The sequence below is a fragment of the Prionailurus bengalensis genome, chromosome X, assembly GCF_016509475.1.
Source record: "Prionailurus bengalensis isolate Pbe53 chromosome X, Fcat_Pben_1.1_paternal_pri, whole genome shotgun sequence".
Taxonomy (NCBI): domain Eukaryota; kingdom Metazoa; phylum Chordata; class Mammalia; order Carnivora; family Felidae; genus Prionailurus; species Prionailurus bengalensis.
Window position 1 is genome coordinate 41434398 of NC_057361.1, and position 23397 is coordinate 41457794.

Sequence of the window (23397 nt, forward strand, 5' to 3'; positions counted from 1 at the left end):
CCAAAGGGGTGAGGCTAGCTCTCCAGGGAAGTGACAGCAATGTGGGCAAGAAATGGGGAAGCTTGAATGAACTACGGAAGTGCCAGCAGAGCCAGAAAGGCATTAAAAGGACAATTTCTATGATCTGGTGACTAACCGGACTTGAGGGAGGGAACAAGAAGAGAAGGGCTTCTTACACAGTCTATTGCTTATAGACCATGGTCCCATTCCCAGGTTTGTGGAGAATAATGTGATTGGTTTGGGACAGCTCCGTGGGGGCAGTCGAGTAGAGAGCCTCTGAACTACCAGCCTGTGGTTTGGGGGGAGAGGTCGGGGCTGAGATACAGTCTGGGGTGTCGTCAGCATTAGGGAGGTAGAAGAAGCCATGTGATAGGGAGAGGACACAATAGAACCCCAGAGAGGCATCTGGAGACCGCGGTCCGGCTCTTGGCCCCACCCAAGGAAGTGTCCTTCAAGTGTTTTTTTTTTAATGTTTTTATTTTTGAGAGAGAGACACACACACACACACAGAGTGCAAGCAGGGGAGGGGCAGAGAAAGAGGGAGACACAGAATGGGAAGCAGGATCCGGGTTCTGAGCTGTCAGCACAGAGCCCAATGTGGGGCTCGAACCCACGAGCCATGAGATCATGACCTGAACGGAAGCCAGACGCTTAACCGACTGAGCCACCCAGGCGCCCCAGGTTCTTATTTTTCTACTGATGGTTTGGCCTATTTGCCAGAACTCTCCCAGCTTAATGTGTGACTGGGAGTCTCCTCACTTTGTAGACTTGTGTTTTCCCATCTTTAAATGGGGGCACGGGAGAGCGGTTGACCTAAGTAACCTCCCCGGGATGAAGGGGAAATAATTGAGGCCGGAAGTGCCAGTTACTCTAAGTTTCTAACGTTAAACTTTGAGCGGCGATTCCTCCAACCATCTCCTGCCCGTCTAGAGCCATGTGCCTTTCCATCTTGGTTTCTGGCCCTTCAACTGGAACTCCAACAGTGATTGTGACTTGAGTGTGCTAAGGGGTTTTAGGGCAGTGCAGATGGCAAGGAATGTGACACCGGATTGAGAGAGATCAATAATGAGGTAGCACTGACCGCCTGGGTGGCTCACCTCGGCTCAGCGCATGATCTCCTGGCACGTGAGTTCGAGCCCCGCATCCGGCGCACTGCGGTTAGCGCAGAGCCCGCCTCGGATCCTCTACCCTCCTCTGTTTCTCTGCCGCTCCCCCGCTCAGCTCATTCTCTCTCTCTCAAAAATAAAAATAAACATTTAAAAACAAATAATGAAGCAGCACCGACCTCGCATCCAACACATACAATAGAACACACAAATCTCAAGCGTAACCACCCCGATGACTTTTGACAGTTCGTATTTCTGTGCAACGCAAACGTTCATCTGGATACACGTCCATCACCCCAGAAAATTCCTTTCACCCCTTCACAGTTAATATCCGGCTCCCATCCCCCCAGCGGCAACCACCGTTCTGTTTACCTCCCTCCCTGAATTTTGTGGTGGTGTTGTTGTTGTTGTTGTTGTTGTTTGCACTGTTTTAAACTTGGAGGTTCTTTAGAGAAACTGCGAAGAGTGTGAGCTGAACCGTACTTAGGATCGATAGGATCTTTAAATCCAATCAAACAAAGCCTTTCCGCTTCCCCCACCAAAAACGCTTCGCAAGAGTTGGCCTCCAGCCACCAGGCTTTCTTCTCCGCTAGAAAAAGGGTGGATTTGTTTAACCGCTTTGTTCTTTGCTTTTTTCACCTGTTTGTGTTTAACCGGACCCTCGACCGCAATCTCTGCTAGGCGTTTTAACCATTTTTCTTGTTTAAGTAAGAGATAAACTCGAGCTCTCCGTCCAAACTCCGAGGCTTAGGTCCCGCGGGCTCCAAGCCTGTGCCCCGCCCCCTCCCCCCTGTCCAGGGTGGCTTCGTAGGATTCTTCCAGGAGCCCCGGAGGAGGGGCCCAGCGTTGGGGGTTGCGAGTCCCCACCCCCCACCTGCCGAGCCGCCGCGTCCCCCGCTCGGCCCTCCCGGCTGGGCTGCCTGACCTTTGAGCCGCCTGCAGGTCGCCAGCCTGGTGAGTGCCGGGGTCGGGCCGGCCTCCCCGCCCCCCCACTCTCCGGGGGAGGAAAGGTCTGGCGACCGCCTAGCGAAAGCCCCTCGGCCCGCTCTTCCGACCGGGGCCTGCCGGCCGGAGACCGACTGCCCCCTGCGCGCCCCGGGGACCCCGCGCCCTGCACGCCCCCGCTCGGCCGGCCCGTGCACAGGGCGGCCTCGACCTGCAGCTTCCCCAGGGCCTCGCGGTCGCCCGAGGCTGCAGCGGCGCCACCGGGTCGCGTGGAAGCCCCTCACCCGCACAGGTACCGCAGGTGCAGCGGAGGCACCCGCCGCCGCGTGCCCGCTCCCTCCTGCCGGGCCGCGGGTGGCCGAAAACCCCGGGCGGGAAAGGGACGTTTGCGGGCGCGCCTGGCTTGCACGCCGGGAGCGCGGGGTTAGAAGTCGCTGTTGCAAAAGTCCCGCGTCTGATCTTGGGCCTTATCTCAGACTGATAGCAGGAAGGCCTTTGGAGCCCGCCAAATTTTAACAGCCGGCGCGGATTCCGAATGCTACGACGCTGGCAGTCAGCATTTAAAGCCTATTTGAGCCGTGTCTCTTATGAAAAAAAAAAAAAAAAAAGCAATGTATCGAAGGAAATTTAATTAAAACAAAGATTCTTTTCCCTTTCCCCGTGTCACTCATTTGCCCCATCCGTGGGTGGGACCCCTCACTTCAAAGCAGAAAGATGCCAGGGAGAAAGTTGCCTGTTTTTCCTCGCCCACGGGGTTACTTAGGTAATGTTGTTGGCTTATTTGTTTCTTTTCTGATCGTTTTTCTTTGTCTTCTCCCCGTTCGCTGGTCACGCTCTGGCCTAAAGTCCCAGCATGAAATGTTCCTGCCTGCGGAGTTCAGACTCCTTGCCAAACTGGCACCGTGCCTTGCTAGGCGGCCAGAAACAGCTGAGAGGCTGTCCCACGGGGGTGCCCAGACCGTGCCCTTTTCCGCACCCCTTCCATCGCGTGCAGTTGAAAAGGGGTGTCCGTTCTCATTCAGTTCACGGAGGAACGTATTTCGAAAAGTGCAGTTCAGAAAAAGGCAGAGCAGGAATGTTCTGGCCTTTGAGCTGTCAGACAAGGGAATCCGCACCATCCGCGCAGGGGGAGGGCGGCGGGAGCTGGTGTGCTGCAGACGGGGGAGGGGCCACCAATGAGGGAGCTGCCCGCCCCCGCCCCACCTTGGGGGCTAGGGCGCAGGCATAAAGGGCAGCCTTACCCCGTCTGAGCGGCCAGCTCTCCGAGGGTCATTGGCACCGAGGTATGGATGTTGGGGTGTTGTGATTTTTCCCCCCTCTCTTTTCAAAAGATAGCTTGAAAATAGGCACTGGGAAGTAAGTCAGTTGAAGATGTCTCACGCTGGACTGTCAGCTCTGTCTTCATTTTCCTATGCGTGTCTTCCTGCCACATGGCGTTATTTTGTTCTGATGAAGGGAAAAGTGGCTTTCCTGTTCTGGTAAAAACCCAGTCTGTACTTACCAGCGCCTCAGGCCAGGTGTTTTGCTGAAGTTGCCCGACGCGGTTACATTTTATCTTATCTCTGTTAACCTTCCAGAGATCTCTCGCATGATCATGTCTTCCGTTAAGATTGAGTGTGTTTTGCCGGAGAACTGCCGGTGCGGCGAATCTCCCGTGTGGGAGGAGGCGTCCAACTCTCTGCTCTTCGTCGATATTCCGGCAAAAAAGGTTTGCCGGTGGGATTCGCTCAGCAAGGGAGTGCAGCAAGTGACCGTGGGTAAGGATGAAGGCGGGGCTCTCCCTGGGACCTGCCCGGATGGCTGTCTTTTCCCTGGGGAGTGGCTGTCACCTGATGTGTCATTCCCCAGGGACCATCCTGGTAAAGGGTACTAGATATGCTTTAACACTTTTGGATTGTCCTGCTTTCTGTATCCCCTGTGTCCTCCCACTTTGACCCAGGAGAAACTTCTGGATGGTCAATACTTTCCTCTTCCTCTGTGGGGGAGACGGCAGCATTTCCCCATCTTGTTTTGCTCAGGGGGCGCACAGTAGGGTCTTTCCAAACATCCTCGGGTAACAGCTTTAAAAGTTGCAGACCCCGTTTGTGGCACAGCAAAGGCTGTCTTATCCTGGGTCAGGCCAAACCCTCAATCCGCGAAAAGAAAATAACAGGCATATGCCTTTGAACATAAAAAGAAGGGCTTTCAGACTTACAAAGCATCAACCAGGCCTATCCGGTCATGGTAACAAAAGATTCAGGACGAAATTCAAGGGCATTTGGATGAGATTGTTTATGGCCACGTGATTCCCAGTGGAGGGGTTTCTCATTCTCTGGCTTGAAGGGTGTGGGCTTGGTTAGAGATAAGGAAGTTGCTTATTTTGTGTTAATGAGAAGAGATACCAGGAATTCCTGTGACCTCGGAGGGCTCATCCTAGAACTGGTGACCTCAAACTTTTTTTTTTTTTAATGAGTGGGAACAGCTTCTTTTTTTAAATTTTTTAAATTTATTTTGAGAGAGAGAGAGAGAGCAGGAGAGAGGCAGAGAGAGAAGGGAGCATGACCTGAGCCGAAACCAAGAGTCAGACGCTCAACCTACTGAGCCACCCGGGCGCCCCAAGAGGGAACAGCTTTTTAACTCACCCAGGCATATCAGTTCGGCTGGAGGCAAAGTGACTGTGACCAGCGGTCAGAGTGGGGAGAGGGACCTGTTGCCTTCCCCAGTCTCTCTTTGCCAGGCTGCACACATTAGGGATATATCCCCACCTCCAATCTGCAAACTACCCCCCACAAACCATAGAAAAGGCTTATGATGTCAGCAGTCACTTAGGAAGTCTCAGGCCACAGGTCAGGATCCATGATGAGAATGTGACCTTCCCAATAGTGTCCCGCACATTCTCCGGGCCCCTCGATGGCTGGAATCAACTTCTGAACAGGGCTTTTAGCTAAGACCTGCTCCCGGAGCACCTGGCGCCTTGTGCTTGTTGAAGAGGTGCTCAGAAAATGTTTTCAAAATAAATTCCAGTCAGTTGGTTTCCTGTGATTGCTCACCATGGTAATCAATCTCTCCACTTCAGAAGAAGAAGTCTCTCCTTAATACGTGGAAAAATATTAAACCCAGGAAACCTAACATTTAAAAAGTACAAAATGTAGGGGCACCTGGGTGGCTCAGTCGGTTAAGCGTCAGACTTTGGCTTAGGTCATGATTTCGCGGTTCGTGAGTTCAAGCCCCACATCAGGCTCTGTGTTGACAGAGCAGAGCCTGGAGCCTGCTTTGGATTCTGTCTCTCTCTGTCTCTCTCTCTCTCTCTCTCTCTCTCTCTCTCTCAAAAATAATATAAAAGAAAAAAGAGAGACAAGCCCTGTTTCGGAGGGAGAGTGAGATGTCGCAAAGCCTAGTTACCAGAACCAAACGCAGTTTGTAGCTCTGGGTATCCTGGAGACCAGGTGAATCGAGCATCACTTGCTCTGTGACAGCTACTCTGGTGTCCCCTTGTCCCCCCACCCCAGTTAGGGACCCCCTCCTTCGAACTTGATGTGACACCCCCCCCAGTGTATGGTGGCTGTCGCGGTGTGACTTCCCCGCTTCTCCCACTAGACTGGAACCTTCCAGAAGAGTTGGGTTTCATTCCCCTTTCTAGCCCTGCTGCCCAGAACACTGTTGAATGAATATACTCTGTTAGGTAGTCTGCACCCTTCAACTGAAGGGAGAGGGCACTCCCATTGTCAAAAGAGCTGGAATCCCCTCGGGGATGTCTGGTGGCGCGATGCCTGCGCTGGGCCCCTGGGCCGCTGGCCCACGTGTCGAGTCCTGAATGCTGCTTTTGCTTCTGCAGATGCCCCCGTCAGCTCTGTGGCCCTTCGCCAGTCAGGAGGCTACGTCGCCACCATTGGAACAAAGTTCTGTGCTTTGAACTGGGAAGATCAGTCGGTGGCTGTCCTGGCCACAGTAGATAAAGATAAGAAAAACAATCGATTCAATGATGGGAAGGTGGATCCCGCTGGGAGATACTTTGCTGGTATGGTTTATCTCTAGCACCTGTTGACTGAGCCTTGGCGATAAGCAAGACTTAGAGTTGTACTGGTAATGGGTCTTGGGGTCTTTTATCATTACTTGAGTAGCCTTTGACTGAAAACAAAATCCCGTGAGAAAGGCTTCATAAATATCCCTTTCAGTTTCTGTCTCCAGCAGAGACTAAAGCGTGCATGGTACTTTTGTAGTTTAAATGAGTTTTAAAATAGGGGTTTTGTGGTGTGCCTGGGTGGCTCAGTCAGTTAACCGACTTCATCCGACTTCGGCTCAGGTCATGATCTCGTGGTTCGCGGGTTTGAGCCCCGCATCAGGCTCTGTGCTGACAGCTCAGAGCCTGGAGCCTGCTTCATGGATTCTGTCTCCCTCTCTCTCTGCCCCCCCACCCCCGCCCCTGCCCCTGCTCATACTCTGTCTCTCTCTCTCTCTCTCAAAAATAAATTTAAAAACATTAAAAAAAATTTTTAGACAAATAAATAAATAAAAAGTTTTGGGGCCCCTGAGTGGCTCAGTCGGTTAAGCGTCCGACTTCAGCTCAGGTCGTGATCTCACGGTTCATGGGTTCGAGCTCTGCGTTGGGCTCTGTGCTGACAGCTCAGAGCCTGGAGCCTGCTTCGGTTTCTGTGTGTCTCTCTCTCTCTTCCCCTCCCCTGCTCATGCTCTGTCTGTGTCTCAAAAATAAATAAACATTAAACAAAACATTAAAAAATTACATTGGTACAATTTCATCTGATGTACTATCTATATTCCAGTTTGGCCATTAACCAAATAATGTCCTTTATAGCATTTTTTCCCCTCTGGCACAGGATCTAGTCTATGATTATGTATTGCATTTACTTGACATGTCTCTTTAATCTTCTTTAGTTGGGAACAGTACATAGCCTTTCTTGTTTTTTATGACACTGCCATGTTTGAAGAATATAGTCCCATCCAACTCCCCTTGTTTTTTAAATTTACTATTCTTGTTATTCTTATTATTAATGTTTTATTCGTTTTTTTTAAAGAAAGAGAGAGAGCATGAGCAGGGGAGGGGCAGAGAGAGAGAGAGAGAGAGAGAGAGAGAGAATCTTAAGCAGGCTCTACACTCAGCTCAGAGCCCAATGCAGGCTCAATCCCATGCCCCTGGGATCATGCCCTGAGCCAAAATCAAGAGTCAGACGCTTAACCAACTGAGCCACCCGAGTGCCCCAATTCTGTGGCACTTTGTGAGACAAAATAAAGATGTCGTGAGGGTCGCCTAATATTTTGATCAATATTTGCATGGTGTAGATTTTCCTATCCTTTCACTTAGTCACTATCTGTATCATTATATCTGAAGTGAGTTTCTTATACCTAGCAGATAGTTGGATTTTTTTTTAAATCATCTTGAAAATATTTTAATTGATGTGTTTAGTTATTTACATTTACTGTAATTACTAATATGTTTTGAGTTAGATCTACCGTTTTGTTAGTTGTTTTCTCTTCCTTCCCTCTGTATTTTTTGTTCCTCTGTTTCCCCTTTCCTGCCTGCTTTTGGGTTGTGTGAACATTGTTTTAGAATTCAATTTTAATTTATTTGCGGTGATCTTTTACTCTATCTCTCTGTATAGTTTTTAAGGGCTTCTGAAGAGATTGCAAAATATACAGTTAACTTTTTGCAGTCTAGAACCAATATTTTACCACTTGAATTGATCTTCACTTATTTATGCTATAGTTGTCTTTTTTTTAATGTTTACTTATTTTGAGAGAGAGAGAGCACGCACACAAGAAGGGCAGAGAGAGGGGGAAAGAGACAATTCCAAAGCAGGCTCCTTGCTGTCAGTGCAGAGCCCCAGTCAGGGCTTGATCTCATGAACCATGCAATCAGGACATGAGCCAAAATCAAGAGTCGGACACTTAACTGACTGAGCCACCCAGGCGCCCCTGTGCCCCTGTGTTGTCTTTATATATGTACATGCAAGCCCCATTGGAACATGTGATTTTTGGGGCGTCTGGGGCGGCTCAGTCGGTTGGGCATCCGACTTCAGCTCAGGGAATGATCTCAAAGTTCATGGTTTCAAGCCCCGCATCAGACTCTGCGCTGACAGCTCAGAGCCTGGAGCCTGCTTCGAATTCTGTGGCTTTCTCTCTCTCTCTGCCCCTCCCCTGCTCACACTCTATGTCTCCCTCTCTCTCTCTCTCTCTCTCTGTCTGTCAAAAATAAATAAACGTTAAAAAAAAAAACTAAAAAAAAATCCTACGGCAAATCTTGACACATTCGTCTTAGTAAGCAACCTGTATGTTTAGGTTCAGAGCATTTACCAGAAAAGCTGTGACCTGCTGTCTGTGAGGTGCTCCTGGGATCTGGTCCCCATGTGCACCACTCAGCGCCGGTCTGAGACTCAGGAGTTCTAACCACAGCTTCATTCCCAGTCTTTGGTATGCTAATTAGAACCAGATTCGTGCACATACAAGTTGAAGATGAGCCCGGAGATCATAAACAGCTTTATGGGATGCCAATTTCTGAGCAACATCCCTCTTCACTATTTCTGGGTGCCTTCCATTTTCCTGGCTCTCTCCTTGTCACTCCTCCAGCCAGAAACCACCCTGTCTCTAGGACGGTGCTGTCTCTGGGGACCAAGCAGCAGGAGGGAGGGAGAGAGAGAGAACGTAAACACAGCAGTGTTTGGCTCTGCCTTTTTGGAGCTACGCCTTCACCAAATGGAGAGGAATGTCCCCTTCCCTGAGTCGTGGTTCCTGCAGTTTCTGTTGCTGGCCACCGTCTGCCGTTGCTACCCTTGCCGCGGCACTGACGGAACGGAGAAAGGCGTGGAAAATACCCAGTCTCTGAGCCTCAGGAGTTTCCTTTTCTGCTCCCTGGGCCAGATTCAGAGGGTTCCTCTTGGATCCCGGTCTTCACCACAGCGCTCACGTCCAAGTTCCAGGCCGTGTTGAGTTCAAGCTGGGACATACTGGAAAATAAAACAGAGCACTCCCCACCAGTTAGGTGGCATTGCACATTCTGGTGTTCTTCCCCGGAGCTGCCTGATGTGTACTTTTCAGAGTTCCCAAATAGCTACATAGTTACAGACGTTATAGTTGTGCTCAGGCCAAGAAAATGGGGTTGGCGAACATGTACTGCTTCTTGTCTGGAAGAACTATCCGTAACCTGTTGGTATAAGTTTAATTTGCATTATAAGCAAGGTAGGTGTCATTTATTTAAAATTTTTTAATGTTTATTTTTGAGAGAGAGGGCGCAAGTGGGGGAGGGGCAGAGAGAGGAGGACAGAGGATCCGAAGCAGGCTCTGCCCAGACAGCACAGAGCCTGACACAGGGCTCGAACTCACAAACCATTGAGATCTTGACCTGAGCCAAAGTCAGACGCTCAACCGACGGGGCCACCCAGGCACCCCAGTAGTTGTCATTTTTGGAAACAGGGGACCCAGGTTGGGATTGTATGATCATTTCCTTGATTTGATGATGGGCAGGGAACCCTGGGATAAGAGGTGGTGCAGGGCACGGGGCAAGATGCTGTGGAGCTAACCTCGGTGCTTTTTGGGCTTTGTAGGCACCATGGCTGAGGAAACGGCCCCAGCAGTTCTGGAGCGGCACCAGGGCTCCCTGTACTCGCTCTTTCCTGACCACCACGTGGAAAAGTACTTTGACCAGGTGGACATCTCCAATGGTTTGGATTGGTCCCTGGACCACAAAATCTTCTATTACATTGACAGCCTGTCCTACTCTGTGGATGCCTTTGACTACGACCTGCAGACAGGAAAGATCTGTATGTACTTTTTCATTATTCTTTTTAATACTGCTGGTGAGTTTTTTTCCCCCTCTGTATGTAACCAGTAAGCTGCCTCTTCCTCAACTCGTCTGAAAAAGTCCTTATTTGGGAGGGGCGCCTGGGTGGCTCAGTCGGCTGAGCATCCGACTCTTGATCTCGGCTCGGGTCACGATCTCACGGTTTGTGAGTTCGAGCCCTGACTCAGGCTCTGTCCTGACAGCGCAGAGCCTGCTTGGAATTCTCTCTCCTTCTCTTTCTGCCCCTCCCCTACTCATGCTCTCTCTAAATAAATAAGTAAGCTTAAAAAAAAAAAAGGTCCTCACTTGTCAAATAAGGGTCTGTCTGGTGGTTACTACACCAGTATAGTCACAATTACACAGACTTGACTATTTTTCCAGTGAAGCCATGGCCCTCAACACAACTAATGGTGGCCGCCATTGCAATAATATGAATAGATCCTTAATTCCCTTTCTTGCCACCATCTCTAGAAAGAGGCTCACCTTGAAATGGATCCTATTCTACCAGGATGTGCCTGTAGGGAAGCAATACACAGGACAATGAGCTAAAGGAACAGGAAGTTAAGGTTTGGGGTTGAAATCTCTCACTTGCGCTTTAGTTAACCATAGGAAGCTACTCAGAGACAGATGAATAATCTTCCAAAATAGAGAAGTTTACAAAGTAGTTGCAGATTGTTCAATTCCGTCAATGGGTTCTACATGAGCCGTAGTTGGAAGCTGGGAGGGAAGGAGTTCTTGAGAAAAATCTAGAAGGGAGTGCTTGAAACTGTTTTGTGAAAGGTGCCAAACCACAAGAGCCAAACCCATAATGAAAATGACATGAAAAAAATCACAAGACTCTCGTATAATTTAACCAGAGGCAAACTATTTCAGTACTGATGTTTTTGCTCTGAAATATAAAGTGCTCTGTTTTATGACTGTTTTTACCCATTTTACTTACGCATTTTTTTATTAAAAAAATTTTTTAATGCTTATTTTTTGAGAGAGAGAGAGAGAGAGAGAGAGAGAGAGTGAAACAGAGTGCGAGCATGGGAGGGGGAGAGAGAGAGGGAGACACAGAATCGGAAGCAGGCTCCAGGCTCTGAGCTGTCAGCACAGAGCCCGACGTGGGGCTCGAACTCACAAACCGCGAGATCATGACCTGAGCTGAAGTCGGATGCTTAACCGACTGAGCCACCCAGGCGCCCCTACTTACACATGGTTTTTTTTTTTAACTTTTTTCTTCCATTATAACCCAGTGCAATTATTAGAATGACCTGGATTTCGTAGTTTAAAGTTCCTCTGGAGTTTCATGGTTTTTTTGTATACTGTGATTTCCCCTTTAATGCCAGCCAGTTAGTTGGCTTCAGAATACCTTTCCTTTCAGGAACAAGCTTTTTTTATGTTTTTGAATGTTTCTTTATTTTTGAGAGAGAGAGAGAGAGAGAGTGTCTGAGCGTGAGTAGGGAAGGGGCAGGGAAAGACGGAGACAGAATCTGAAGCAGGCTCTGTGCTGACAGCAGAGAGCCCGAGGTGGACCTCAACTCAAGAACCCCGTGAGATCATGACCTGAGCCGAAGTTGGATGTTTAACCGACCGAGCCACCCAGGCGCCCCAGGAACAAGCTCTTCAGTGTTTAGTTTTGATAAGATGACTTTGGAGCATTTGGCAGAAACAGAACTGGTACATCTTACTAGTTTTTGCACGTGAACTGTTCACATGGTACCATTATTTTTATAATCATAAACTGAAATGTATCAGGTCTAACCATAGCCTGAAATGTATCTAAGATGTGCCAGAGCTTCAGTTCGGGCCAGCCTCAAAGAGAACTATTGGTATTTTATTAAGAATTCTACTTTTTGGAGCACCTGGGTGGCTCAGACAGTTGAGCGTCCAACTTCGGCTCAGGTCATGATCTCATGGCTCGTGAGTTTGAGCCCGCATGGGGCTTTCTGCTGTCGGCGTGGAGCCCCCTTCGGATCCTCTGTCCCCCTCTCTTTCTCTGCCCCTCCCGTACTTGCAATCTCTCTCTCAAAAATAAATAAACATTAAAAATTTTCTACTTTTTTTCTCTCCTCCTCTGAAAGCTTAGACAGATAGGTCTGTACCCAAACCAAAGAGAGTATGATCATCCCCAAATCATGTGGTAAAAATCCTTTGTTGAGGAGTGCCCACTTACATTTCTGGACATTTTTGTTTTTTATTATCTGTTTAATTTTTAAAGTTTATTTATTTTGAGAGAGACAGAGCATGAGTTGGGGAAGGAGAGAGGGAGAGGGAGAATCTCAAGCAAGCTCTGGGCAGCCAGCACAGACCCAGACACAGGGCTTGAACTCACGAAACCACGAGATCATGACCTGATCCGAAACCAGGAGTCAGATGCTTAACCAACTGAGCCACCCAGGCACCCCTGGACGTTTTTGTTTTAAAGTTATGAACTCTTGGGCACCTGGGTGGCTCGGTCGGTTGAGCCTCTGACTTCAGCTCAGGTCATGATCTCGTGGCTCGTGGGTTTGAGCCCTGCATCGGGCTCTGTGCTGATGGCTCAGAGCCTGGAGCCTGGTTCGGATTCTGTGTCTCCCTCTCTCTCTGCTCCTCCCCCAGTCATGCTGTCTCTCTCTCCTTCAAAAAGAAATAAACATTAAAAAAATAATAATAAAAAATAAAGTTATGAGCTCTTCTGAATCATCTCACATGCCAGACCCTGACTAAGCAAACGTGATCAGGATTTACAGTCAGCTTGAGCATCACTGTCTGATGCTCAGTATTGAGCAGCCTGTTGTTTCGGTGTACGCATGTGTGTATTTGTTTGTTTTTGACTACAGCCAACCGCAGAAGTGTGTATAAGCTGGAGAAAGAGGAACAAATTCCGGATGGAATGTGTATTGATGCTGAGGGGAAGCTCTGGGTGGCCTGTTACAATGGAGGAAGAGTGATTCGTTTAGATCCTGAGACAGGTAAAAATAAAAAATAAAAAAAATCCCTGCCCTATCTAGAAAAAAACAGACACTAGCAACGGGAGAAACTACATTACTGACAAAGTTATACAGAGATATATTCAAAGGTCTCGGTAGGGTGATTTTGGAAATAAAGGCCAAACATATAGCCCTGAATTTACAGTCAGTCTTCCTTTCCTGCGGAGGTAAGTCTTTTGGGCCAACACAAATCATCAGGGAAGGTGAAGTCAAATACATGGCTGATATCTGACCTCCACTTTTTGACTCCTCTTTTTGGAATATCCCTAATCCTCTGCAAGGAGTCCAGAAAGGCTGTGCAGGTTGGAGATTTGCTGGAGCTAGACTTTCAATAAAATATTTGCTCCTCTAGGGAAAAGACTCCAAACTGTGAAGTTGCCTGTTGATAAAACAACATCATGCTGCTTCGGAGGGAAGGACTACTCCGAAATGTACGTGACATGTGCCCGGGATGGAATGGACGCGGAGAAGCTTCTGCAGCAGCCTCAGGCTGGTGGGATCTTCAAGGTGATCTGGCTCTTTCTTTTATCTTGAGGGTGAGATTGGGGAGATCTTTGGCTAAGTAACTGAGCCATTAGTGCCTTTTCATACTTGTAAACATCATGCTAGACTTTTAAAAACATTTTATTCAGGGGCGCCTGGCTCAGTCGGTTGAGCGTCTGACCTCGGCTCAGGTCATGATCTCGAAGTTCATGAGTTTGAGCCCCGCGTCGGGCTTTCTGGCATCAGCATGGAGCCGGCTTTGGATCCTCTGTTTCTCTCTCTTTCTCTCTCTCTGCCCCTCCCCTGTTGCACTCTCTCTCTCTCAAAAATAAATCAACATTTAAGAAATAGCCTAAAAATTTTTTTATTTAGATTTTCTAGACTATAAGCCCAGGACGATGTGTTCAGCCTACTTTGTGGTGTACTTCAAAATATTTTGGGGCTTCAGTAGTGCTTGTTGAAATTCTATAAATTGGTAGAATGGGCTTGGAAAACCAGTGTTTGAAACATGTTTGTAAGATCAATTGAGGGGAGCCTGCGTGGCTCAGTCAGTTAAGCGTCTGACTTCAGCTCAGGTCATGATCCCACAGTTCGCGAGTTCAAGCCCCACTTTGGGTTCTGTGCTGTGACAGTTAAGAGCCTGGAGCCTGCTTTGTATTCTGTCTCCCTCTTTTTTCTGCCCCTTCCCCACTCATTCTCTCTCTCTCTCTCTCTTTCAAAAATAAATATACATTAAAAAATTTTTTAAAAAGATCAGGTGATTGTTTTGATGTCACAAAAATATCATTGGGTTTCTTAACTTCTTTTTGCAACAAAACAAACACTGGCAAAAGTCATAGACCTCTCAAGCTGAAAAGAAATAAGAAGGTGGTAGAAATAAAATCAGGTATTTTTAAATTTTATTTTAGAGAGAGAGAAAGACCACGCACAAGCGGGTGAGAGAGGCAAATGGAGAGAGAGAGAGAGAGAGAGAGAGAGAGAGAGAGAGAATCTTAAGCAGGTTCCATGCTTAGCACAGAGCTCGACTCTGAGCTCGATCCCACAACCCCGGGGTCATGACCCCGGGGTCATGACCTGAGCCAAAATCAACAGTTGGATGCTCAACCAACTGAGGCACCCAGGTGCCCCAAATTCAGGTTTAAATCCAAGTTAATTGTAGATGGTTGCCAGTTGGATAAGTAATTCCTTTTTACGATAGGAAATAAAACAAGGATGATTGGTGGCTAAATAATAGTATTATGAATCACAAAACTGCTTTTAAAGAATACTTGGGAGTTAACTTTTAGCAAAGTTTCTCTCCTTTCTTTTTTTAACAGATAACTGGCCTGGGAGTCAAAGGAATTCCTCCCTATCCCTATGCAGGATGAAGACACAGAAAATTCTAGAGCTGAAATTTCTTTTTTTTTTTTTTCAGTTTTATTTTTTTTTTTTATGAAATTTATTGACAAATTGGTTTCCATACTAGAGCTGAAATTTCAATGTAGTTACCAAAAAAATAAATGATGTGATTAACAGGGCTAACTTTTTATTTACAATTTTTTTAAGGTAGAGCATTTTAGTAAGGGGTGACAGGTAGTTTTGATAACACTACAAGGCCTTCTGAAAAGGTATTATAGAAATGTAGAGAATTGTTCAACTGTAAATTAACCTCTTGATTCTTTGCAAATAGAAGCGGAGTGGGGAGGGACCCTATCTGTTCTGTATTCCTTACTTATTATACCTAAAGCTTCAAAAAATTAATAAATACTGGCCTGGTAATGACTTATTATGATTATATTCCTTTTTATTTTTATCATAATTTTATAAAATATACTGCAATGCTAACCTACCCTCATATTATTCTTCCTATATGCTATTTTTTACAAGCTAAAATATTCCTGGAGGTTAAGAATTAAACACTCTAGCAAAATCCATGCTTCCAACAGCCACCTAATAAATGTAAAAGTACTATATGACTTTATAGAAAGAATACTTTTATAAATTTTAATGTGTATTTATTTATTTTAATGTTTTTAATGTTTATTTTTGAGAGAGGGACAGAATGTGAGTGGGGTAGGAGCAGAGGGAGAGAGGGACACAGAATCTGAAACAGGCTCCGGGCTCTGAGCTGTCAGCACAGAGCCCGATGCGGGCCTTGAACTCGCAAACCGTTGGATCATGACCTGAGCTGAAGTTGGACACTTAACCGACTGAGCCACCCAGGTGCCCCTAGAAAGAATACGTTTTAAAAAAAAAAAATAGCTTTATTGAGGGCGCCTGGATGGCTCAGTCGGTTGGACATCTGACTTTGACTCAGGTCATGATCTCATGGTTCGTGAGTTCAAGCCCCACATCAGGCTCCATGCTGACAGCTCAGAGCCTGGATCCTACTTTGGATTCTGTGTCTTCCTTTCTCTCTGTTCCTCCCCTGCTTGTACTCTGTCTCTCTCTCTCAAAAATAAATAAACATTAAAAAAATTTATTAAAAAATAGGTTTATTGAGTATAATTGACCTATACATACTTAAAGTGTACAATTTGATAAATTTGGCGCATATATACATCAATGAAACCAACACCACAAGTAAGATAATGAATTTATCCACTACTCCAAGACTTTCTCTGTGTCTCTTTATAATCCTTTCCTTTGGTTCCTCTGTGTGTCTGCCCTCAGCCCCAGGAAAACACTGATCTGATTTCTGTCACTATTAACTAGCCTTAAAATTGGGTAGTGTGAGGGGCGCCTGGGTGGCTCAGTTGGTTAAGCATCCAACTCTTGGTTTCGGCTCAGGTCATGATCTCATGGTTCATGGGTTCAAGCCCCACGTCAGGCTCTGTGCTGACAGCATGGAGCCTGCCTGGGATTCTGTCTCCCTCTCTCTCTGCCCTTCCCCTGCTCTCTCTCTCTCTCTCTCAAAAATAAATAAACATTAAAAAAAAAGTTTTAAAAAAATTGGATAGTATGATTTCTCCAACTTTGTTCTTTTTCAAAATTGTCTTAGCTATTCTAGTTCCTTTGGCCTTCCATATAAATTTTAGAATCTGCTTAACTATACCTACAAAAAAAATCATGCTGCAATTTTAATTGTAGCTGCTTTAAATCTGTAGAACAATTTAGAGAGAATTGGCATCCAGGAACGTGGTGCGTCTTTCCAATTGTTTAGGTCTTCAAATTTTTTCATCAGTAGTTTGTAGCTATCAGCATATAGATCTTGTACATGTTTTGTTAGATTTATATTTGAGAACGATGTGCATTCTGCTGTTATGAGTGTTTTATAAAAAAATTTTTAATGTGTATTTTTTAGAGAGAGAGAGAGTGTGTGCGCAAGTAGGGAAGGGTCAGAGAGAGAGGGAGACAGAATCCGAAGGAGGCTCCAGGCTCCGAGCTGTCAGCACAGAGCCCGACGCAGGGCTCGAACCCACGAACTGCGAGAGCATGACCTGAGCTGAAGTCTGATGCTTAACCGACTGAGCCACCCAGGCGCCCCATGACTTGAGTGTTTTATAAATGCCAGTGAGATTCAGTTGGTTGTTGGTGGTGTTGAGTTCTTCTATATCCTTCCTGAGCTTCTGTCTTCTAGTTTTGTCAATGGGGAAGGAGTGTTGAAATCTCCAGCTATAATTCTGGATTTGTCTATTTGTCTATTCAGTTCTGACAGTTTTGGGTTTGAGTATTTTGGAACTCTGTTGTTAGGTGCATACACCTTTAAAATTGTATGTTTTGAAGGGGGGGGGACGCCTGGGTGGCTCAGTTGGTTAAGTGGCTGATTTCTGCTCAGGTCATGACCTCATAGCTCGAAGGCTCATGACTTTGAGCCCCGCATCAGGCGCTGTGCTGACAGCTCAGAGCCTGCAGCCTGTTTCGGATTCTGTATCTCCCTGTTTCTCTCCCCCTCCCACGCTCATGCTCTGTCTCTGTCTCAGAAATAAACATTAAACAAATTTTTTTAATAAATAAATAAATAAATAAAATTGTATGTTTTGGGGGACACCTGGGTGGCTCAGTTGGTTAAGCGTCCGACTCTTGATTTCTGCTCAGGTCATGGTCTCACAGTTCATGGGATCAAGTCCCATGTCGGGTTCCATGCTGATAGCTCGAAGCCTGCTTGGGATTCTCTCCCTTCTCTCCCTCTGTCTCAAAATAAAATAAAGAAACATTAAAAAAAAATAAAATTGTCTGTCTTTTTGGTGAATTGACTTTTTTCAGTATGTAATTTCTATCCCTTGAAAATCCATTGAAATCTATTGAAAATTCGTCAAGATTAAATCCTTTTTTTTTAGGTAGAATGCGTTTTTTACCAACTGATTTGGCATATAGACTTGATCTAAAATGTTTACCAGAATTTTTATTTATTTATTTATTTATTTATTTATTTATTTATTTTAATTTGCATCCAAGTTAGCATATAGCGCGATGATGATTTCAGAGGAGTAGATTCCAGTGATTCATCCCCTATGTATAACACCCAGTGCTCATCCCAACAAGTGTCCTCCCTAATGTCCCTTACCCATTTAGCCCATCCCCCCACCCACAGCCCCTCCAGCAACCCTCATTTTGTTCTCTGTATTTAAGTCTCATGTTATGTCCCCCTCCCTGTTTATATTATTTTTGCTTCTCTTCCCTTATGTCCATCTGTTTTGCATCGTAGTGTTTGTATTTATTTATTTATTTTTGAGAACAGAGCTTGAGTCCAAGAGGGGCAGAGAGAGAAGGAGACACAGAATCCAAAACAGGCTCCAGGCCCTGAGCTGTCAGCACAGAGCCCGACTGGGGGCTCGAACTCACGGACCGTGAGATCATGACCTGAGCTGAAGCTGGGTGCTTAACCGACTGAGCCACCCAGGCGCCCCTGTTCTGCACCTTACATTACACATAGGAGTGAAGTCGTACAATATTTGCCTTTCTTTGATTGACTTATTTCACTTAGCATAAGACCTTCTAGTTCCAAGGCTAAATCTTTTTTAAAGATTTTATTTTATTTTTTTTTTTTTTTTAATTTTTTTTTTTTCAACGTTTATTTATTTTTGGGACAGAGAGAGACAGAGCATGAACAGGGGAGGGGCAGAGAGAGAGGGAGACAAGAATCGGAAACAGGCTCCAGGCTCTGAGCCATCAGCCCAGAGCCCGACGCGGGGCTCGAACTCACGGACCGCGAGATCGTGACCTGGCTGAAGTCGGACGCTTAACCGACTGCGCCACCCAGGCGCCCCAAGATTTTATTTTTTAAGTAATCTCCACACCCAGTGTGGGCCTCAAACTTAGAGCCCCGAGATCAAAAGTCACATGGCTCTACCGATTGAGCTGTCCAGGCATCCCATCAAGGTTAATTTTTTTTGCTCTCAGCCATCAAGGTATTTACCATTGCTGTTATTACTTCATTCCTGATATACTAGGTTTCTTTCTGTCTCCTTTTTATTGTTTGAAGAACTTCCTTTAGCAGTTCTTTGAGAGTAGGTCCGTCTGCTGGCTATGAATTCTTTCAGTTTTCCTTTATATGAGAATGTCTTTATTTCACCTTCATCCCTGAAGGTTATTTTCACTGGATATGGATCATGGTTGATAGTTCTTTTCTTTCAACCTCTTGACACTTCAAAAACATGCTATTCCTGGGGTGCCTGGGTGGTTCAACGGGTTAAGCATCCGACTCTTGATTTCAGCTCAGATCATGATCTCACAGTTCATGAGATTGAGCCCCATGTTGGACTTTGCTCTGGCAGCAGAGCCTGCTTGGGATTCTCTCTCCCTCTGTCTCTGCCCCTCCTCCACTTGTGCACGCTCTCTCTCTCTCTCAAAATGAGAAAAAAAAATGAAGTTTTTAAAGAAAAGAACTTTAAAAATGTGCTATTTCCTTTTGGCCTTCATGGTTTCCAATGAGAAAAATGCAGTCTTTGAAATCATTGTTTCTCTACAGGTAATAATTTTTCTCTTGCTTATTTCAAGATTTTTTATTTGTCTTTAGTTTTCAGCCATTTGATTAGGATGTGTCTGGATATGTGTTTCTATGTATTTCTTTGGGTTTATCCTGTTTGAGGTTTTGTCGAATCTGTAGGTTTGTGTTTTTTACCTAACTTGAGAAGTTTGGGCAATTATTTCTTCAAATATTTTTTCTGCCTCACATTTCTCTTCCTGGGACTCCAAAAACTTGAATACCAGACTTTTTGTTGTTATCCCACGAATTCTTGAATTTCTGTTCAATTTTGTTTCAATATTTTTTTTCTCTCTGTTGTTCTACTCATCTATCTTCAAGTTCGCTGGCTCCTTTCTCTGTTTTCTTTGCTATTGAGCCCACCTATTTATTTTTGTTGTTGTTATTTTATTTTTCAGTTCAAAAATTTCCATGGGGTTAATCTTTGTGTTTTTTCTATTCCAATACTTTCCATTTCAATATTTGGAGGATTTTCATGATTGCTCATCCAATCATTTCTATAATTGCTATTTTATTTATTTTATTTTTAATGTTTTAATTTATTTTTGAAAGAGAGAGAGAGCATGAGCGGGGGAGGAACAGAGAGAGAGGGAGACACAGAATTTGAAGCAGGCTCCAGGCTCTAAGCTGTCAGCACAGAGCCCGATGCGGGGCTCAAACCCACAAACTGTGAGATCATAACCTGAGCCGAAGTCGGATGCTTAACCGACTGAGCCACCCAGGTGCCCCTGTTTTATTTATTTTAATATTTACTTATTTTTAAGAGAGGGAGAGAGAGAAAGAGAGAACATGAGTGGGGGAGGGGTATAGGAGAGGGAGACACAGAATCCGAAGCGGGCTCCAGGCTCCAAGCTGTCAGCACAGAGCGAGATGCAGGGCTCGAACTCACAGACCACGAGATCATGACCTGAGCCGAAGTCAGACACTGAACTGACTGAGCCACCCAGGCGCCCCACTGTAATAGCTGTTTTTTTTTTTTTAATATATGAAATTTATTGTCAAATTGGTTTCCATACAACACCCAGTGCTCATCCCAAAAGGTGCCCTCCTCAATACCCATCACCCACCCTCCCCTCCCTCCCGCCCCCCATCAACCCTCAGTTTGTTCTCAGTTTTTAACAGTCTCTTATGCTTTGGCTCTCTTCCACTCTAACCTCTTTTATTTTTCCTTCCCCTCCCCCATGGGTTTCTGTTAAGTTTCTCAGGATCCACATAAGAGTGAAACCATATGGTATCTGTCTTTCTCTGTATGGCTTATTTCACTTAGCATCACACTCTCCAGTTCCATCCACGTTGCTACAAAAGGCCATATTTCATTCTTTCTCATTGCCACGTAGTATTCCATTGTGTATATAAACCGCAATTTCTTTATCCATTCATCAGTTGATGGACATTTAGGCTCTTTCCATAATTTGGCTATTGTTGAGAGTGCTGCTATTAACATTGGGGTACAAGTGCCCCTATGCATCAGTACTCTTGTATCCCTTGGATAAATTCCTAGCAGTGCTATTGCTGGGTCATAGGGTAGGTCTATTTTTAATTTTCTGAGGAACCTCCACACTGCTTTCCAGAGCAGCTGCACCAATTTGCATTCCCACCAACAGTGCAAGAGGGTTCCCGTTTCTCCACATCCTCTCCAGCATCTATAGTCTCCTGATTTGTTCATTTTGGCCACTCTGACTGGCGTGAGGTGATACCTGAGTGTGGTTTTGATTTGTATTTCCCTGATAAGGAGCGACGCTGAACATCTTTTCATGTGCCTGTTGGCCATCCGGATGTCTTCTTTAGAGAAGTGTCTATTCATGTTTTCTGCCCATTTCTTCACTGGGTTATTTGTTTTTCGGGTGTGGAGTTTGGTGAGCTCTTTATAGATTTTGGAGACTAGCCCTTTGTCCGAGATGTCATTTGCAAATATCTTTTCCCATTCCGTTGGTTGCCTTTTAGTTTTGTTGGTTGTTTCCTTTGCTGTGCAGAAGCTTTTTATCTTCATAAGGTCCCAGTAATTCACTTTTGCTTTTAATTCCCTTGCCTTTGGGGATGTGTCGAGTAAGAGATTGCTACGGCTGAGGTCAAAGAGGTCTTTTCCTGCTTTCTCCTCTAAGGTTTTGATGGTTTCCTGTCTCACATTCAGGTCCTTTATCCATTTTGAGTTTATTTTTGTGAATGGTGTGAGAAAGTGGTCTAGTTTCAACCTTCTGCATGTTGCTGTCCAGTTCTCCCAGCACCATTTGTTAAAGAGGCTGTCTTTTTTCCATTGGATGTTCTTTCCTGCTTTGTCAAAGATGAGTTGTCCATACGTTTGTGGGTCTAGTTCTGGGGTTTCTATTCTATTCCATTGGTCTATGTGTCTGTTTTTGTGCCATGTAATAGCTGTTTTAAAGTGCTTTTCAGATCATTACACCTCCCTCTTGGCACCTGTTGATTATCTTTTTCCATTTGAGTTGAGCGTTTCATTGTTCTTCACATGATGAGTAATTTTAAATTATATGAAGAATGTTAATATATTTGTTTTAGCAGACAATCTACACGGTTACATTTGGTCCAGAAGTTCACTTATCTTCTGTGGGTGTGGTTCCAATGTCAGTTGTTTTTACAGGCTTTGCAGTGTTGGGACTTGGGAAGAGGTCTAGCATGAGCTCAGTTGTACAAGTCTTTGATATGTTAATCAGGATCCGATTCCTGTACTTGCAAGTCCGGAGCTGGGGAAAGCGACTCCATAAAGTTGTTTATGAATGCCTGAGCTCAAACCCAACCTGCAAAGGCCTTTTCACTGGGGAGCTCCAGGGAACATGGTGGATCTGATGCCCCAGGACAGCCCCTTCTCCAACCCTCACTGCAAACCACGAGTTGTCTGATCTGTGCTTGTCCTTTCCCGTCCTGATTTCTCCATCGCGTGAGTTCAGAGAGCAATAAGGCTGCCATGGGACTACTCCCAGGGCTCCAAAGAGTGTGTAGCAGGACTTTTTGGAGACCATCAGGAGACCAAAGATGATCTGAAACACGGAACTGGGGACCTTGCTCCCCACCCCCATGCTACAGCTGGCTAGCCTCCTAGCCCAGGCACCTCCAGCCCATTTCTCATTCAAGATAAGTCAGAGAGTTGTGGAATTTGCTGTGGGATTCCAGAGGCCAAGATGGAGTTCTCTGAGGACTTTGAGGAAGGAATCTCCTAAAGTGCAGGAGATCCCAAGCTCCCCAGAATGGCTCTCCTGCTCTCTGCCGGACCCCTGAAACTGGGAATTCAATTTTGTGGGATGCAGGTTCTAGCACCCTTCCCTGGTGGTGGAAGCCTCCCCCATGACTAACATTAATGTTTATTTATTTATTTATTTTTTAATTTTTTTTTAACGTTTATTTATTTTTGGGACAGAGAGAGACAGAGCATGAACGGGCGAGGGGCAGAGAGAGAGGGAGACACAGAATCCAAAGCAGGCTCCAGGCTCCGAGCTGTCAGCACAGAGCCCGATGTGGGGCTGGAACTCACGGACCCTGAGATCATGACCTGAGCCACCCAGGCGCCCCTCTAGAATATTATTCCTGTCTATAGGAACTCAAGGCAAGGGCTCTGCCTATCTTCAGTGCTGAAGATACATAGCAGGTGACTAGAAGTTTGTTTCGTATTCAAGAAATATCTTCCCACAAGGAAACCAGTAAGCCCAGGTGGCTTGACGGTCAAGTTGTACAACACATTCAAGAAGCAGTTCATTTAAGGTTATATAAACTCTTACAGAGAATATGGGGAGGAAAGGGTAAAACCCCCAATTCATTTTATGAAGATAGTGTATTTGTTTCCCAGGCTGCCGTAACAGAATGCCACAAACTGGGTGGCTTAAAACACAGATACTTATCACTGACCAGTTCTGGAGATTGGAAGTCTGAAACCATGTCAGTAGGGCCATGCTCCCTGTGGAACCTATAGTAAACTCTTCCTTGCCTCTTTCTAGCTTCTGGTGGTTTTCCAGCAATCTCTGGTGCCCCCTGGCTTGCAGCTACCTAACTCACTCTTTGCCCCTGTTACCACATGGCATCCTCCCTGTGTCTCCCTGTCTTCACATGGCCGTCTTCTTTTTTTATTAAGAAAACTCTACCCCAAACGTGGGATTCGAACTCACACCCCCAAGATCAGGAGTTGCACGCTCCACTGACTGAGCCAGCCAGGAGCCCCTGGCCATCTTCTTATAAGGACATGAGTCATGGGGTGCCTGGGTGACTCAGTCAGTTAAGCGTCCAACT

General features: G+C 45.8%; 1 protein-coding gene across 3 annotated transcripts; it reads left to right on the forward strand.

Annotated features, from left to right (window-relative positions):
• The first annotated feature begins 1975 nt into the window (after window positions 1-1975).
• On the forward strand, window positions 1976-15020 carry RGN (regucalcin). 3 transcript variants are annotated; one of them, XM_043569603.1, is made up of 8 exons: window positions 1976-2060; window positions 3629-3808; window positions 5866-6048; window positions 9587-9802; window positions 12627-12758; window positions 13129-13283; window positions 14576-14651; window positions 14732-15020. In XM_043569603.1, the coding sequence occupies exons 2-7, from the start codon at window positions 3640-3642 to the stop codon at window positions 14624-14626; spliced, it is 906 nt and encodes a 301-aa protein (XP_043425538.1). In that variant the 5' UTR covers window positions 1976-2060; window positions 3629-3639; the 3' UTR covers window positions 14627-14651; window positions 14732-15020. The 3 variants fall into 3 exon arrangements, with proteins under 3 accessions (XP_043425538.1, XP_043425539.1, XP_043425537.1); XM_043569604.1 differs by lacking the exon at window positions 1976-2060 and adding an exon at window positions 2090-2343; XM_043569602.1 differs by lacking the exon at window positions 1976-2060 and adding an exon at window positions 3204-3334.
• Window positions 15021-23397: the final 8377 nt, after the last annotated feature.